Genomic DNA, 14,139 nt, shown 5'->3' with positions numbered 1-14,139 from the left:
TAAGGGGGCCAAAGCAAGCAAGCTCATTCCAGCCCATTTTCATTTTTTCTACCTAACTCTCAGTGTTTGTAGTACCTTACTGGCCTGTTTCTATTTGTTTTCTTGTTTTGGATGGGGAATCCCCCCCCCCCTTTAATGCTGTGTTTTTGAAAAACATTTTTAGTACTTCTGGGGATTCTGCTATCCCACTTGTTTCTGCCAGCCCTGTTCCTTCATGTAGAGAGAGTGATATGTGCCAGCTCACAGGAAATATAGGAAGGGAATATGTGTAGAGAGAAACCTAGGCAATGCAAAATACATGACTTTAAAAAAAAATATCCAGTTAGCCCTTTATTATACTGCCATCACATCTTACTACTTTTAAATTCAAGATGAAGGCCCTTTTTCAAGAAATTTGGTTCGTTCTCTTTCCAGAGTACACCCTGAAGAGCACAATTCATAAGCAAGTCTAAAGAAAAGTCTCAGAACGTGTTATGTCATACATGGATTTGTAAAAGGCTTGGCCTGGTAGTTTTATCGGAGTAAGACCAAACACACATTCTGGGTCACACCAGAGCCAAAACCCTGCACAATGCAGTTTATTTTAGCACAAAGGCAGTTAACAGTTTTGGGAGGCCGTAACCAAAGTTGTACAGAAATGTCTATATATCCAAATGAGTTAAAATTATGCAAGACATCCGGGTTTTCTCCATCCTTTCAATTTGCAAAATTGGGACTTTTATGTAAATACTAAACATTTGGGAAAAGTGAATTTAGATATTAACAGCATATACAGACAGTTTTAAAACTCCTAACTATATAAAATTATTACATCTGGACAAAAAAAAACACCCCAACAGTCCAAGATTATCACGTTGCAAACATGATCAGCTTGTTGAAAAATATTATACTGTTGGGGGGGGCCTTGAAGTGTCTCACGTAAAGCCTGATGGCTATAAAACACTCAGAATTAACAACTTATTTCACCTCTAAAATGGGAATGTTTTGTTTTTTTAAAAACACTCACCACAAACCTCCCCATGCAATACCCCAATAAAGCTAAATGTTTGTGTACTCATTATATATTATAAAAGTCTTATACAATGTTCATCTCAGTCCCACTTAACTGGTAAGACATGTTTTTTGACGCAAACAGGGCCATCTTCATCCAGGGCCACCTACTGTTCTGACATTAACTACTTATATTGCCAGATCATTGACAAGCCTAGTCCAATATTGCCTCTACTGTCTGGCAGATGATGTTCTCTGCTCTATTGCTGGCTTACGGCTGCTCCCTGCAACTCCTGGGCCCTTCATCTACTGACAACTCTGGAGGCCTCAGGTCCTCCCACTGCCCACCAACACCAAGACTGGCAGCCATTTCTGCCTGCTCAATTGGCAGGAATTAAGGCATGCTTCCAGCTTCCTAAAGCTGGGAGAGGGGGATGAGGAAGGGGTAAAGGTAATGGCGAGGAAAATACAAAAGAGCTGCCTGGGAAATTAGGGGCTTTGTGAAGGATGGACCTAGGATCCCTAGCTTCCCTCAAGATGCCTGGGAAGGTAAGTATAGGAACACAGGAAGCTTCCTTATATCAAGCCATACCACACTCAGTACTTTTTGTGCTGACTAGTACTTATTTGCCACGTTTTTCAGCCCTATCAGGAAATGCCAGGGATTGACAGTGGTGTCTTCTGCATGCCAATAATATGCTCTACTATCGCGCTACCACTTTTCTCCACAAAGTTAACATTTATTGCAAGCAAATGCTATTATCCTCTACTGATACTTATCAACTATACCGGATAGGGGAATGGGGAAATCCACATAGAAACAGGTTCCCTGTGTGAGACTGCCTTCTCCACACCCAAAATTAAAGAGCTTGATTACACATCATCACAAAGTCAGTAGCCTGGCTTACACAGTTTACAAATCACAGGGTGAATTCGTTTCAGTTTAGGCACCATCTTCTTCCCTTTGCAACAGGGACTTTTTGTTTTTTTTTAGATTGGAAGACACACAAACACTGATTGTGCGAGTCCAATATTTATGGGGTAAACATGACACCATAGGTCAGTTTGAATATTCTATGCTAGCCTTAAACAATGGAATTTATGTTTCAGGAACAGGAATCCGCATTCCCAGAGGCAGTTTTGTTACTATAGCAGTGATATAATTTAAGTGAGATCACCTATGTGAGACCACTCACCAATCCTGAAAAAGGACAAAGCGAAACAGCAAAGCCCTGCTCTAGCTAACTTTTTATTCTGTTCCAAACATCCTCCTAGAAAATTGCTTGATGGCCACTAGTCATGGTTAATGTCTTTACTAAAGGCACTGATCCATTTATGTGGAGCACTGGCACACTTAGGACCAGTAGCCAAGAAGGATGGGCCACTGAGTCACTAACACTAACTGCAAATGAGCCAGCCCATATGGCAAATGCATTTCTACGTGATAGGATCAGTACAGAATAAGAACACAATTAAGGGTGCAATTCTAAACCAGGTGGAAAGTGAAGCTCCATTCTGGACACCTCTGACTAATTCATCTTCCCAAAGCCCCCCCTCCCCCTTACAAACCTGGTGCATGGGTGGGGGAGCTGAATTGCTCTGAAAGCACTGCATCACATCTGTTTTTAGCTGGAGTTCAGTACTGTATCATTCACGATGGCAAAAGTAAATATTTGTTTCGATGGTCAAAAAGATTGCAGTGAATAAAAGTGAAAGCAAAGGCACAATGGTGTTATAGTTACAAAGTCAAGTCCTTCTCCCCCCCCTCGACCAGATAGTCACAATCTTCAGTTCTTCCCAACCCCTGTTCTCAGGAAGATATGCCTTTGTTGGTGGCATTGCAGTTATTTTCCTTTTATGCATTTGAAATTGGCTTAAATCGTATTAACACAGCTCCAGGTCGGTTCTGGTATAGACGTTGCGCAAAGCTCTGGAATTACAATGCGCAGTTGGGCTGGAATCAAAGTACAGCAACACCTGGTTTCAACAACAACAACAACAACAAAAATCTGTACTCCGGTGACACTAGGACTTCAAGTTGAAGTGTGAATTCAGATGCCTCAGAAAGTCCTCTGATGTACTAGATGGCGGAAAAACTTTCTGACAGAATTCACATATTCCAGTCTGATCAAGTTCCGAGTCTGCAGAAGGAAGTGCCAATACATCATTGTCTTGAGTGTGATATGGCTCCCAGAGCGGCTGTAAGAAGCAGAGGGTAGAAAAAGAAGAGTTATGAACACAAATATTTCACCAGCTAGGGATGGCTGATGTTGCTGCTACGTACATCTAAATATGCGGCCTTTCATTTGACTAAAGAATGTGCTTTGTGTTTAGAAAAACAAAGCAAATGAATGTTCCTAGAATGAAATCTTGCCAATATTTTCATCAGCTAAAACATTTATTTATGCATATACTATACTTTCCTATTTCAATGCATGTTTATATCAGGGCACCGATATTCAAATTACATGAGGATTACGACTGAAGTGGTACCCCCATTTTAAAAATAAACACCAAGAAAATATACCTTACCAATCACTTTGATCATGTAACTTATGAGGGCAAACAAGTAACTCGGGCTCAGAAGGCTTTTAAAAAATAAAATGTATATAATTTATATATCTAATGTGTGAACGTGTGCATATGTACATGTGAGTGTGAGCATACAAAGCCTCTATGTCATTCATATGTACCAGTATCTGAAAAATTCTGACGCAAAGTGGTTTATTTAAAAAAAGGGGGGGGGAACACTCACAATTTCTCTGAGTAATTTTTTTGTCTAAACAATATTTAATACTGGCCACGCCACAACGCCTTAGCAGATTTCTATTGTGGCCTTTTTTCTTTTTACTCTGGTCAGTCATCAATCCACGAAGAACACAGGCTAATTAGGTGTAATTACATCAAGTTCTAACAAACAGTCTACTTTTCTGTTGGTGTAAATTGCTTCGGAAACCTGTCTAGGCACTGACGCATGTTTTAAATATCACTGCGGAAGTGTGCTTTTAATTACTTATTTGCAACTCCACCTTGATTTAAACTGGCAGTTTTAATAACTGTAATAGGAGTCATGACTAGATGGCCACAATATGCATGCTGTATTTGAAATATTTGATCAAATTCACACCAGCTGGAGGGCCTTAGCTTGCAAGTGTTTTACTCACTGAGTTTTGAGCTTGATTCAGGCAGGTTCTACTGCAGGGCTGTTGCCTAACACACATTTATTCACGATTTTTATTATTTTATTGTAGATGGCATTCAGCTGCTACTGTAATTTTTATTTTGGATCTCTGCTGGTAATCCCACCCAATAAAAGTATGGCTATGAATATTTGCAAGAATGTTATTGTTAGAAGTGTGAACCAATTAATTATATGCCTTTTAACTGACTGAAGTTGTGGTAACATGAGAACTGATTGGATTAATCAATGCCAGTGCTTATTTTTAAGATACTGAAGAAAGCATGCACTTAAAAACATGGCTTTCAGTTTGTGAGCTAAGCTACAGGCGCTTGCAGTCCTAAAGATGAATTATAGCTCAAAATAAATTAAACTATGCAACCTTCCCCCTGCCAAATAACACTCGTGCAAATGTTGAAGTGTTGTGTTGAACTGGAGCTACGTGGACACATTTACATAGATGAAAATGCTCTTAACGTTTGTTTGTCTCAAAATCAGGAGCCCTGCTTGCTAGACTAGCTCCCCAGGCGACACAGAATGAAGGGATGAATCAAAATCCTAATTCTTCAATTCAGTCTCTACTCCTGTTTTCAGTATTACAGTTTTCAATCCAGGTGTTTAAGAAACTGCTATATACTAAGGAAGCAGGCTCAAGTTTTTATATTTAGTGTCTGCAAGGAAGAGCTAAATTTATTACATCAGCTGAGAGCCACAGCTCTAATGACTTACGGTTGCCAATTACACTGCATTTAAGTTTCCTCTCCTCGTTGTTATTTGTTAACGCATGTACTAAATGCATGACAGAAAGCTCTTGTCTACAGGAGGGGTGGGAGAGAATATCAGGCAAGTAAGATGGCACTATCAGGATGTCAGCAATGGTGAATAGTATAGAACAAGGACTTATGTGTCTTCAACCTGGCCATTTTTTACCATGCAAACAGGATGGTGGGCTGACCCAAGCTGTCTTTGTGTGAAAGTGAAGCTATGTTCTCCATCAGGAATTGCTGTCACTGTCTTACAAAGTACATTTCAAATCAGACCCTGCAAAGGTTTTCAGGCCAGCTTTACAGTTTGTATGGGCAAGCATGAGGCTATCATCGCAGCTCTCTCAGTAACAGGGACAGAGCCCTTTTAACATGCCTTGTGAATTGGGACCCTTATTTTCAGCAAGTATTTTGTGACTCCATTTTTCACATTTTCCCTACTGCTGCTATAAAAAAAAGGGGGGGGGCTAAGCACACATTTTCAAATGATGGAAACTTTCTGCAACCTATTACTAACTGGACTCGAAGTGATGAGATTTTGCATCTGTTAAAAAAAATCATCCTTAAACTATAAAGGTACGAAAACATTTAGGAAGCAACAAGAAAGGTAACAAAATGTTTAGAAAATCTATGCAGCTGTCAATTTAGAAGATTTTAAAGGAACGGTGGCTTTTTTTTTTTGCCTAGGTGATTAGAGAAAATGCACAGCTTTAATCAAAGACCTTCCTGTATACAACAAACCAATATCGGAAGTATTTTCTGTCACCAGTTGTCTCTCCAAATGTAGACACATAAAATATCAAGGCTTCCTGGCTACTACTAAATTATAGCACAGGCCACTTATATTTTAAAATGTAAGCTTTTCCTTATTTTTCAAGTATATGAATTTTTATAGTCTCACGCCCTGCACATTCTGACAGTTCAACACCAATTCTTATGCACTTTTAAAGCTGCATGATTCTTTATCAACTTGCAATCACATACCAGCTGTTTCACATGCTTTAATATACAATGCAGAGTGCCATCTACTGAGAAATGAATAGTTAAAAAAAAAGCAGGAGACATGATGGAGAAAAAGAGGAAGAAGAACGAACAGATGATTTACAAACCACAGGAATCTCAGTGGTAACAGAAGAAATAGTTTCATTTGCTTTGATCCAGCCCAACTCAGAATTTGGTGCAGTAAAGACAAAAGCAAAAACTATCCAGGCATCAAATAATTCAAATGCAAAATCTAGAGCCCTAATATAGGATGAAAAAGGAAACTAGTATGAATATATAATAAATAGTGCATTACCAAAGTGCAGGTCATCATTATTATTTTAGGATGTAATAGACTGAAGGCACACTCAGGAATTTGGGCATATGTGTCTAAAATTAAGAGTGCTACAATGAACTTGGGAAAAAGTAAGAGGTGTAGCTCATTAAATCTTCAATAATTTGTAGCGAGGATCCATTACTCATAAAAGTGGTGACTGTAATTCATGACTACATTAACACTACGCAGTGTGATCAATATGCCTCTTAAAACCTGCGCACGCTTGCACTTTAATTCATCTGCTTTCAACAGGGTTAGTCGATTTAGATGACAGTAACGCCACGGTAAGTATGTTAAGCAGATCACAGCAGAGTTTTTAAGAGGTATTTACAAAAAATGACGGGCATGCTTATCAGTTTTAATATGGATCATTTCAGATCAAACTGTATCCTCTCATTCTGTGACTGCCGAAAATGGCAGATCACCATCAAATAAGTTCACATGGGTTTAAACCAGATGCAGCACATGGGTTTAAACCTGCCAAGTTCCAAGGGGTTAACTCCCTATAAGTGTGTATAGGATTTCAGCCTAAAAAAAGCAAAGGAGGTCCAATCTGTCACTAGCAACAGATCTTGAGAGGCCACCTCCCTTTTTCTTAAACATTAGAGAGTCAGCGCCATGAGAGAAGAGAGAGGGAACGAAAATAAGAAAATTTGGGGTAGGGGGAGAAGCAGCCTGCAGTGAGGGGTGGAAAGAAAGGAGTAGACAAATGGATGGGAGAATGGCAAGTAGCCAGATAACTTTTTTTGGTGAGGTTTGAGGAAGCCAAACCGGAGTCACTTCCGAATTGAAGCCATACACGTTGCCTGCTCACAAAACTGCCTAATGTGGAAGGATTACATGCACACAAAAATTCAGGAGAAAGCTAAAATAAATGAACATTGGTTTTGTACATATGAAGCAGGAACACCTATCAACTTAGAACTGACCCTGGAACACGGAAAAGTGCATGCACGTGTCTTTCATCAGCTTCTCGCTCCATATTAAAAAAGCAGCTGTGCGATATGTGCAAGGGCTTTTGAAAAAAAAAAAAAAAACCCTCTGTGCACATAATCCAGAGCAGACTCCCAAAGCATGGATGAGAAGAAGCAGTGTGCAATGGTTAGGGTGACAGGTTATGGCCTGAGAAGACATTGAGTTCAAGCCCCCATTCAGCCTTGACTCTCGGTCACTTTCTCACCCTAAGCTACCACAATGGGTTAGGAACATAGGAATCAGGTTCCTACTAGATCAGACTATTTGTCCAAATAGCCCTGTGCTGTCCACTCTGACTGGCATCAGCAGCTTGCCAGGCAGAGATGTGTCTTTCCCATCACTTTCTTTTAATGGGAGGTGCCAGGGACTATATCTGCGAACTCCTGCATGCACTGAGCTATGAGATGATAAAAGGGGTGGGAGAAAAACATATAGGCACAAATAGAGAAAAGGCAGAATAAAAATGTAATAAAAAACAAACAAAAAGAGCGTCCCTGTTTTCTACAATTCCAGAGATGACTATGCACACGCACCTACAATGTGCACACAGAAATGCCTGGAAGAAAACCCGCACTGTCTGGAAGAGAGGTGTGTACAACAGACTGCCTGTGTGGGCATTTGGCCTGGGGTCCACATACAAGACACAAGCTTAAATATACTCTTCAGTCATTCAAATATCCCTAGCTAGAAGGCCCAAAAAGATTAACTTGCAGCCTAGTTTCAAAGCATGCTGCATCAGCAGATGGAAGGCTTAGAATAGGGAATACCGGCTGCCGGTCTAAACACAATATCACAAATTATGACATTACAGTGGTGGCACAATGGTATCAGGCCGTTGTGCTAATGCAAACGTTTTGAATCAGAGCACTGGGCAGATGGGATAATAAATGTTGCACAGGGTACACGTTAGGTTGAGCAAGTTCAGCTACCTGCTCAGTTTTACAGCTTTACAGAATCATCATCATCATATGTAAACACAAAAAATGGAAAACAGCAGATACCTGCTGAGGGACTCCAACAGGGCTCTTGTTATCGTCTAAAGACGGAAGTTTTATTTCAGGGATATCTTCATCTGGAAAGACGGTGGCTCCAAAGTTGTATGCATAAGGCACTTGAAAACACAGAGGGTTGTCCAAAGGACTCTGGACGAGTGCGTTTGTGTGGGCGGCTGACGATTTGGCTGGCAGGTTATGTGCGGCTGAAGTGCTTGAGTCAGCGCCATGGCCCTCAAACATGTTGCGCTTCACCTCGCTGTAGCTCAGGTCCTGGTCTCCAAGGTCCCTATGAAACGGCTTATCTGGGAGCATGTTCTCAGTCATCACAAGGCAGGGGATTCCTGGAGCATCTGGGGTGCTCTCCAAGAAAGCAGCATCGTTGTCTATGGGCGGGAACTTGACATTAAACTGAGAAAGGGACTCCACAGAGTTTTCTTCCTCATCCTGCCCCATCCCGCTTGGAGTGGTGGATGGGAAGTGTGGGGCACCTCTGTTTAGATCCTTTTTAACCCAAGGATTACAGAGGTCATCTGCTTGTTCATCAGTGCACTGGATAGGCGTGGAGAATGGAATTTCTGTAAAGACAGGTGAAAAGGAAATGATTAAACAGTACCTAAGTCTCTGGTTTACAGCACGTAACTTCAACTGCCTGACAAATTTAATTTCCCCAAAGACCAGCAAGGTCAATTTATCAGTTTGACACACCACAGACTAATCCTGTGACTCCTCCATGCCAACCCATTGAATCCCCTATACAAGAATAGAATTTGCCAGAACTCTTGTTTGGGGCCAAAATTTCAAGCCCTGCAATTGCCCTTGTGCCTTGCCATCCCCAACACTCTCCACTAACAAGATTTATATACCGCTTAACCAACAAAACTTCTAAGCAGTTTCCCTGTTAAGATTTAAATTTTAGATATACTATATTTCATTTCCATAAACTATTAGATAATATTAGATGTTTAAAAACAAGTTAGGCTAAAACTTTTCAAAATAAAATCCATTCGCCAGACTTGTTTTTCAGGAGGGTGGCTGGGTCTCTCTCACTACTTAAGATAGAATATAATGATGATATTTATATTCCATGTTATACAGAAAGCATTTTCTAGACACTATGAATAACTCTACCTATTATTGCGATTTCATTTTGGCAAGAATTGGGTTGCGTCACAGATAATTTGTCTCTAGCTGAGGAATGACAGGTGACTGGATTGGTGTGTGTGTGTGTTTCTTAACAAACCGTGGCTTATGCAACCATTTCAACACACGCCTAGGGTCTAGCCGTGCACATCCATTTGCCACAGGCTGCCTTCAGTCCACTTTTGGCAAGCTACAAAAAAAGCAACTTAAATGTAGGTTAACTGTGGCACACCGAAAAGGCAAACCTGAACTGAACTGATCCCTCGAGTGAGCGGTACATGGCTATCACCAGCTCAACACATGCTGGCCTCCTCCTATGGATGCTGCACAATGAAGTTAGCTGTAAATGCCAGTACTAGAAATTAGGTGCAGTTACTGTTAGATGGCAAAAGTGTGGTATACAAGGTTTTGAGCAGCAACAAAACCAGTGGTTTAGATCAAAGATGCTCCCCAGAAGCCTCTAACCAGTCGTTGTTGGGAGTGCTGGTGTTGGTCTCTTATGAGAAGGATTGAAAAATGTTTATAAAATAAAGACATTAAACAGAATTAGGCTGCAATCCAATACCCAGTTACCTGGGAGCAAGCCTCACTGAACTCAGAGGGGATTCATTCTAAGCAGACATGCCTAGCACTGCATGCCTTCATCTTAAAAACAAAATGCATTAATTCAAAGTGCACGCAATGAGCTCAGAGCACTGCTGCACAAGCCCAGCCGAAATCAGTTTACATTACAGGCAGGTGCTCCGCTCTCCTGCTTCAACAGAAATTGAGCATCTAAGGTTGCGCGGCAAACCGCAGCGAGGCATACACAAAGCAGATATTAAAATGCACTCCGATAGGTATCTGCACCCTCGCCTTTCCACACAACAGGCCAAAAACCTGCCGTATAAATTCCGATCTATATTTTTGCTCCTAGCCAGATAACTAAAGGCAGCGTCACTGATCATGTTGTTATTGAACGGAGGTGATCTCTGTACGGCAGATAGGTGTGTGGGAGAGAGAAAACAGGGGCAGCCTTCACTGGCGAAGGGAAGAAAGAGCGTTCACTGTGTTGCAAGCAGATAGGTCAAGAAAAACAAGGCAACCGGCAGCTTCTCAAGACATGCACTTGCAGCAAAATGAACAGTCACATCACACTGCACAAGTGATGTGCGTGTGTGTGCGTGCGTGCTCTCTCTCTTTTTCTATCAAACACACACACACATTTCTTTTTATATTTCGGTCACCAGGGTTATTGCAATGTAGGACCATTTCATCAATTATAGAGTGCCACACAGAAGTCAGGGCAAGTCCCGGGTAGCGTTGGAAAGCGCATGCATCATATACATCACATTCCAAAAACGAAGCATGTTTTCCCCCCCAACTGAAACAGCTGAATCACAGTAAGAGCTGCAGTAAAGCGATACCAGTTACAGGTTCTCTCCGTAGTTTAAATTTACTCAGCTGGTCCGTCTGTGCTTTAGCTAGTGCGCGTATGTGATGAAATTCTTCCTTCATGCCCCAGAAAACAGCCTCAAGTTCGTCCCTTCCAAAAATAAAATAAATAAAAATACATTATTTCAGATATAAAGCACCATGTTCTGTTCCACTCTTTTGTCTTTATCAAGCCTAACCCTGGGAAATATTGGCACCCGCTATACCTGAAAGCCAGACTCAGGGAATGGGAAGAGACACGATGTACGAGATCTGCGACCTGATATTGCAGCGTTGTTGTTTTTTTAGAAAAACAATAATCTGTAAAGCAGCCAGCGTGTGTGTTGTCGTCTCCCATTTTGACTGCATTTAACCATTTCCCCCTGCACAGTCTCCTCGATCTAAATGGATGCTATGACCCCCTCTGGGGAAAACAAACATATAGGCATGGCATAAGTACTGCACTCATCTTTTTCTCTCTCTCTCTTTCTCCAATAGGCCTTAATACCAGGGACTGGGAGCCAGTTTATACTAGGGAAACGGTGCAGATAGATGTGTGCTAAAATCGCAAGCACTATTGCTCTGATTAAAACAACAACAACAATACCACAGTGCTCCAAGAACGGCTGTGTGCACCTTTCACAAAGCAGTCTCTGCCATGGATGGAGACAGGCAAACCCTGAGCAGGGCTGCTGTAGTACAGAACACAAGAGGCCCTAGTAGGGCAGGTAGTGGCAGACTTTGCCCGTTCCCCCTCCACAGTGATAGAAGATCTGCATTGGGGAGCTCCAGCTCAGCTCCCAAGTCCCTCCTTGAGAGAATGCCCAGGTGAAAACAGGTTCATGAACACTAAAGGGGGCAAGCGAGGGCACAGGGAGCCATCCACTTGATCTTCCATCCTGACTTCACATTCAGGGGACAGAGAAAGGGATGAGGGTGGTGCTGAGGCACAGGGTGCAGCCCCTCCTTTGACCAAACCTGCCGATGCTCAAAAGTGGCTCTAGATACCTTTTTTCAATATTTAGCGGTGGCAAGGGAGAACAGGAGCGCTCCTGACTTTTTAAAAATCAGAGAACGAGGGTAAACATGAGATGACTGCTAAAAAGAAAACAGGTTCCTTAAATAAATAAATAAAAAACAAGGGGGGGGGGAGATAAGTGTGATGTACCTTTCACAGGCAGCTGTACCGAAGGCCCCCGGAGATAATTCCTGCCTAGATGAAGCATGTTTTCCATTCCTTGCCTTTTAAAAAAGATCGCAAGTATAAACAAAGGAAGAAGCTTGCATTTATAACAGCCTAACAAAATGAATCAACACATTAAACAGGCGCGTACAGTAGCAGCTTAACAATGGCACTAGCCTTCCCCTCCCCTTTTAATATAAAAAAGTAAAATGCAATCGTTCTAAATAATGGCTTGGAAAATGTCTTAGATGGAAATTGAACATGTCCACATCCTCATTTACATGAAGGCACCAGAAGATTTGCAAAGTATTTGGGTGGATGTTGAGATGAGTGGGAGAGGCTATATACACTGATACAGAGCTTACACAGAGGACATAGTTAATCTGCAGCTCCAACAATTAATTCTCTGAGCTTCATTTTCTTTCCATTAGAAGATTTTGCCATTATTCACCCCCCTTTTTATGGAATATTTTTGCTTCAATGTTTTCTGGTAATTGATCCAATCCTCTTCAAACAAATGATAAAACTGGGACAGAGAGCCACATATTCTACGCATCAGATCATAGCTATATATATATATATAGCCAGAAAACTATCAGCAGAGACTCTACTACATACCTTCAATAAGCTGGGGCAGGGCTGAGACCGTGTGTTTTATCATGCATGAAGAGAAGTTATTATATTTGACTACCACCTTGTGGGTTAGCACAGTATTACATGGGCGTTTTATTCAAAAGCCTGAAACTGAAGTTGTTACAATAATCCGTCTTTTATATGGCTTTCAGAAACTTTGAAAGGTTGTCTGGCAAAATGAAGCTAACGTATTTGTCTCTGAAGCACAAACACAAAAGGCAAGGCTGAATGTGCACTGGCTTTCCAAAACCATACTCCGCAACAGGTAGAAAAGCATTTGAAAAACGACTGCTTCCAAATTATATGCAAAAAGGGGGAGGGAATAGAGCATGTGCATAATACACATGCGCCAAAGAGCCCAAATACATGGCCTAATCTTCATTCTACAAGGATCATCTGCATGAACAAATTCCATATGCATACAGTGTTATTTATAGGCAGAGATTTGGGTCTCCCTCCCCTTGATAATCTTACCTCTTTCTCGTTTCTTGGTCCTGGCATGGAAATTTGTGCCTCACTTATTTCTTTCAGCTGTTTCTTCAGAAGCCGTATTTCATCTTCTTTGATGGCGATAATAGATTCAAATTTCTTTTCTTTTAAATTGCTTTCCTCTTCGGTTTCTTTTAACTTTACACTCTCACCGTCCAATTGTTCCTGAAACAGAAAGAAGCACATACAGCACAGTTGGCTAATTTCTCAGTCTTTGAGGAATGCCGTGACAGAATAGACTACTACAGGCTAAATTAAGTCTTGGCAATCTGTGAAAAAGGCAAATTCCGCATCAGGGATCATTAGGGAAAGGATCGAAAACAAATGCTGCCAAAATCGCTAACACCTTTGTGCAGATGTATGGCCCCACCCAGTACAGTACTTGGAATCTGGCATACAGTTCTGGCTGGTGCACTTCCAAAAGGATATTGCAGATCTGGGAAAGGTTCAGAAAGGGGCAAGCAAAATGATCAGGTGGCTAAAGCAGCTCCCTTATGAGGAAAGGTTACAATATTTGGGAATTAAAAGTAAGGAGGGCAGGGGGGGGGGGAAAGGCAAGTGAGGTGTATAAATTTATTCATTTAGTTTGACTTACATGCTGCTTGCTGGTAAAGAACCTCAAAGTGGTTTACAAAAGCATATCGTTTCTATGGGAAATTTCCAACCAGTGTGGTCTTGTAGCTATTTCGAATTCAGGCCAGTTTTAGCTTACCTTACTTCACTGTAGATGTTACACATGGGTGAAAACAGCACCCACCTCAAACATATAATTAGTTGTTGTACTCAAAATACAGCCTGATCCACACACTCGGATACCCTTGGCATATTAGCAAATTTCCATCTTGTGTGGTGGAGGAAAATACTCTTTCCCGATAGATACCCTCCAAAAGCAAAAAATCATAAATATTCACTGGAGCAGGGGGACGGGATTTCTGAATCGAAGAAGTTTGCTAAAAAATAAATACTATGGAGAAAGTAAAACAAAGAGAAGTCTTTCTGTCTCTTTCATAATACAAGAACGAGGAGGCCATCCAACAGAGGTGAACCCTGGGAGATTTAAA

The 14,139-nt window shown here is 41.3% G+C and overlaps 1 protein-coding gene across 2 annotated transcripts in view; it reads right to left on the bottom strand.

Annotated features, from left to right (window-relative positions):
* Positions 1-694: 694 nt before the first annotated feature.
* The window catches only part of TANK (TRAF family member associated NFKB activator), a 31,510-nt gene continuing 18,065 nt past the window's right edge, over positions 695-14,139 (bottom strand). The window contains exons 5-9 of one of the 2 annotated variants that reach the window (XM_053408083.1): positions 13,064-13,243; positions 11,942-12,015; positions 10,800-10,885; positions 8,227-8,795; positions 695-3,189 (exon numbers count right to left, since the gene is read on the bottom strand). In XM_053408083.1, the coding sequence (XP_053264058.1) occupies positions 3,016-3,189; positions 8,227-8,795; positions 10,800-10,885; positions 11,942-12,015; positions 13,064-13,243 (1,083 nt within the window). In that variant the 3' untranslated portion in view covers positions 695-3,015. Of the gene's footprint in view, positions 3,190-8,226; positions 8,796-10,766; positions 10,886-11,941; positions 12,016-13,063; positions 13,244-14,139 lie in introns of both variants that reach the window. The other variant, XM_053408075.1, reaches the window with a different exon arrangement.

The sequence above is a fragment of the Podarcis raffonei genome, chromosome 1, assembly GCF_027172205.1.
Source record: "Podarcis raffonei isolate rPodRaf1 chromosome 1, rPodRaf1.pri, whole genome shotgun sequence".
In the NCBI taxonomy this organism is placed as follows: domain Eukaryota; kingdom Metazoa; phylum Chordata; class Lepidosauria; order Squamata; family Lacertidae; genus Podarcis; species Podarcis raffonei.
Note: the sequence above shows the minus strand (reverse complement) of the source record. Positions and strands in the feature narration are given on the sequence as shown.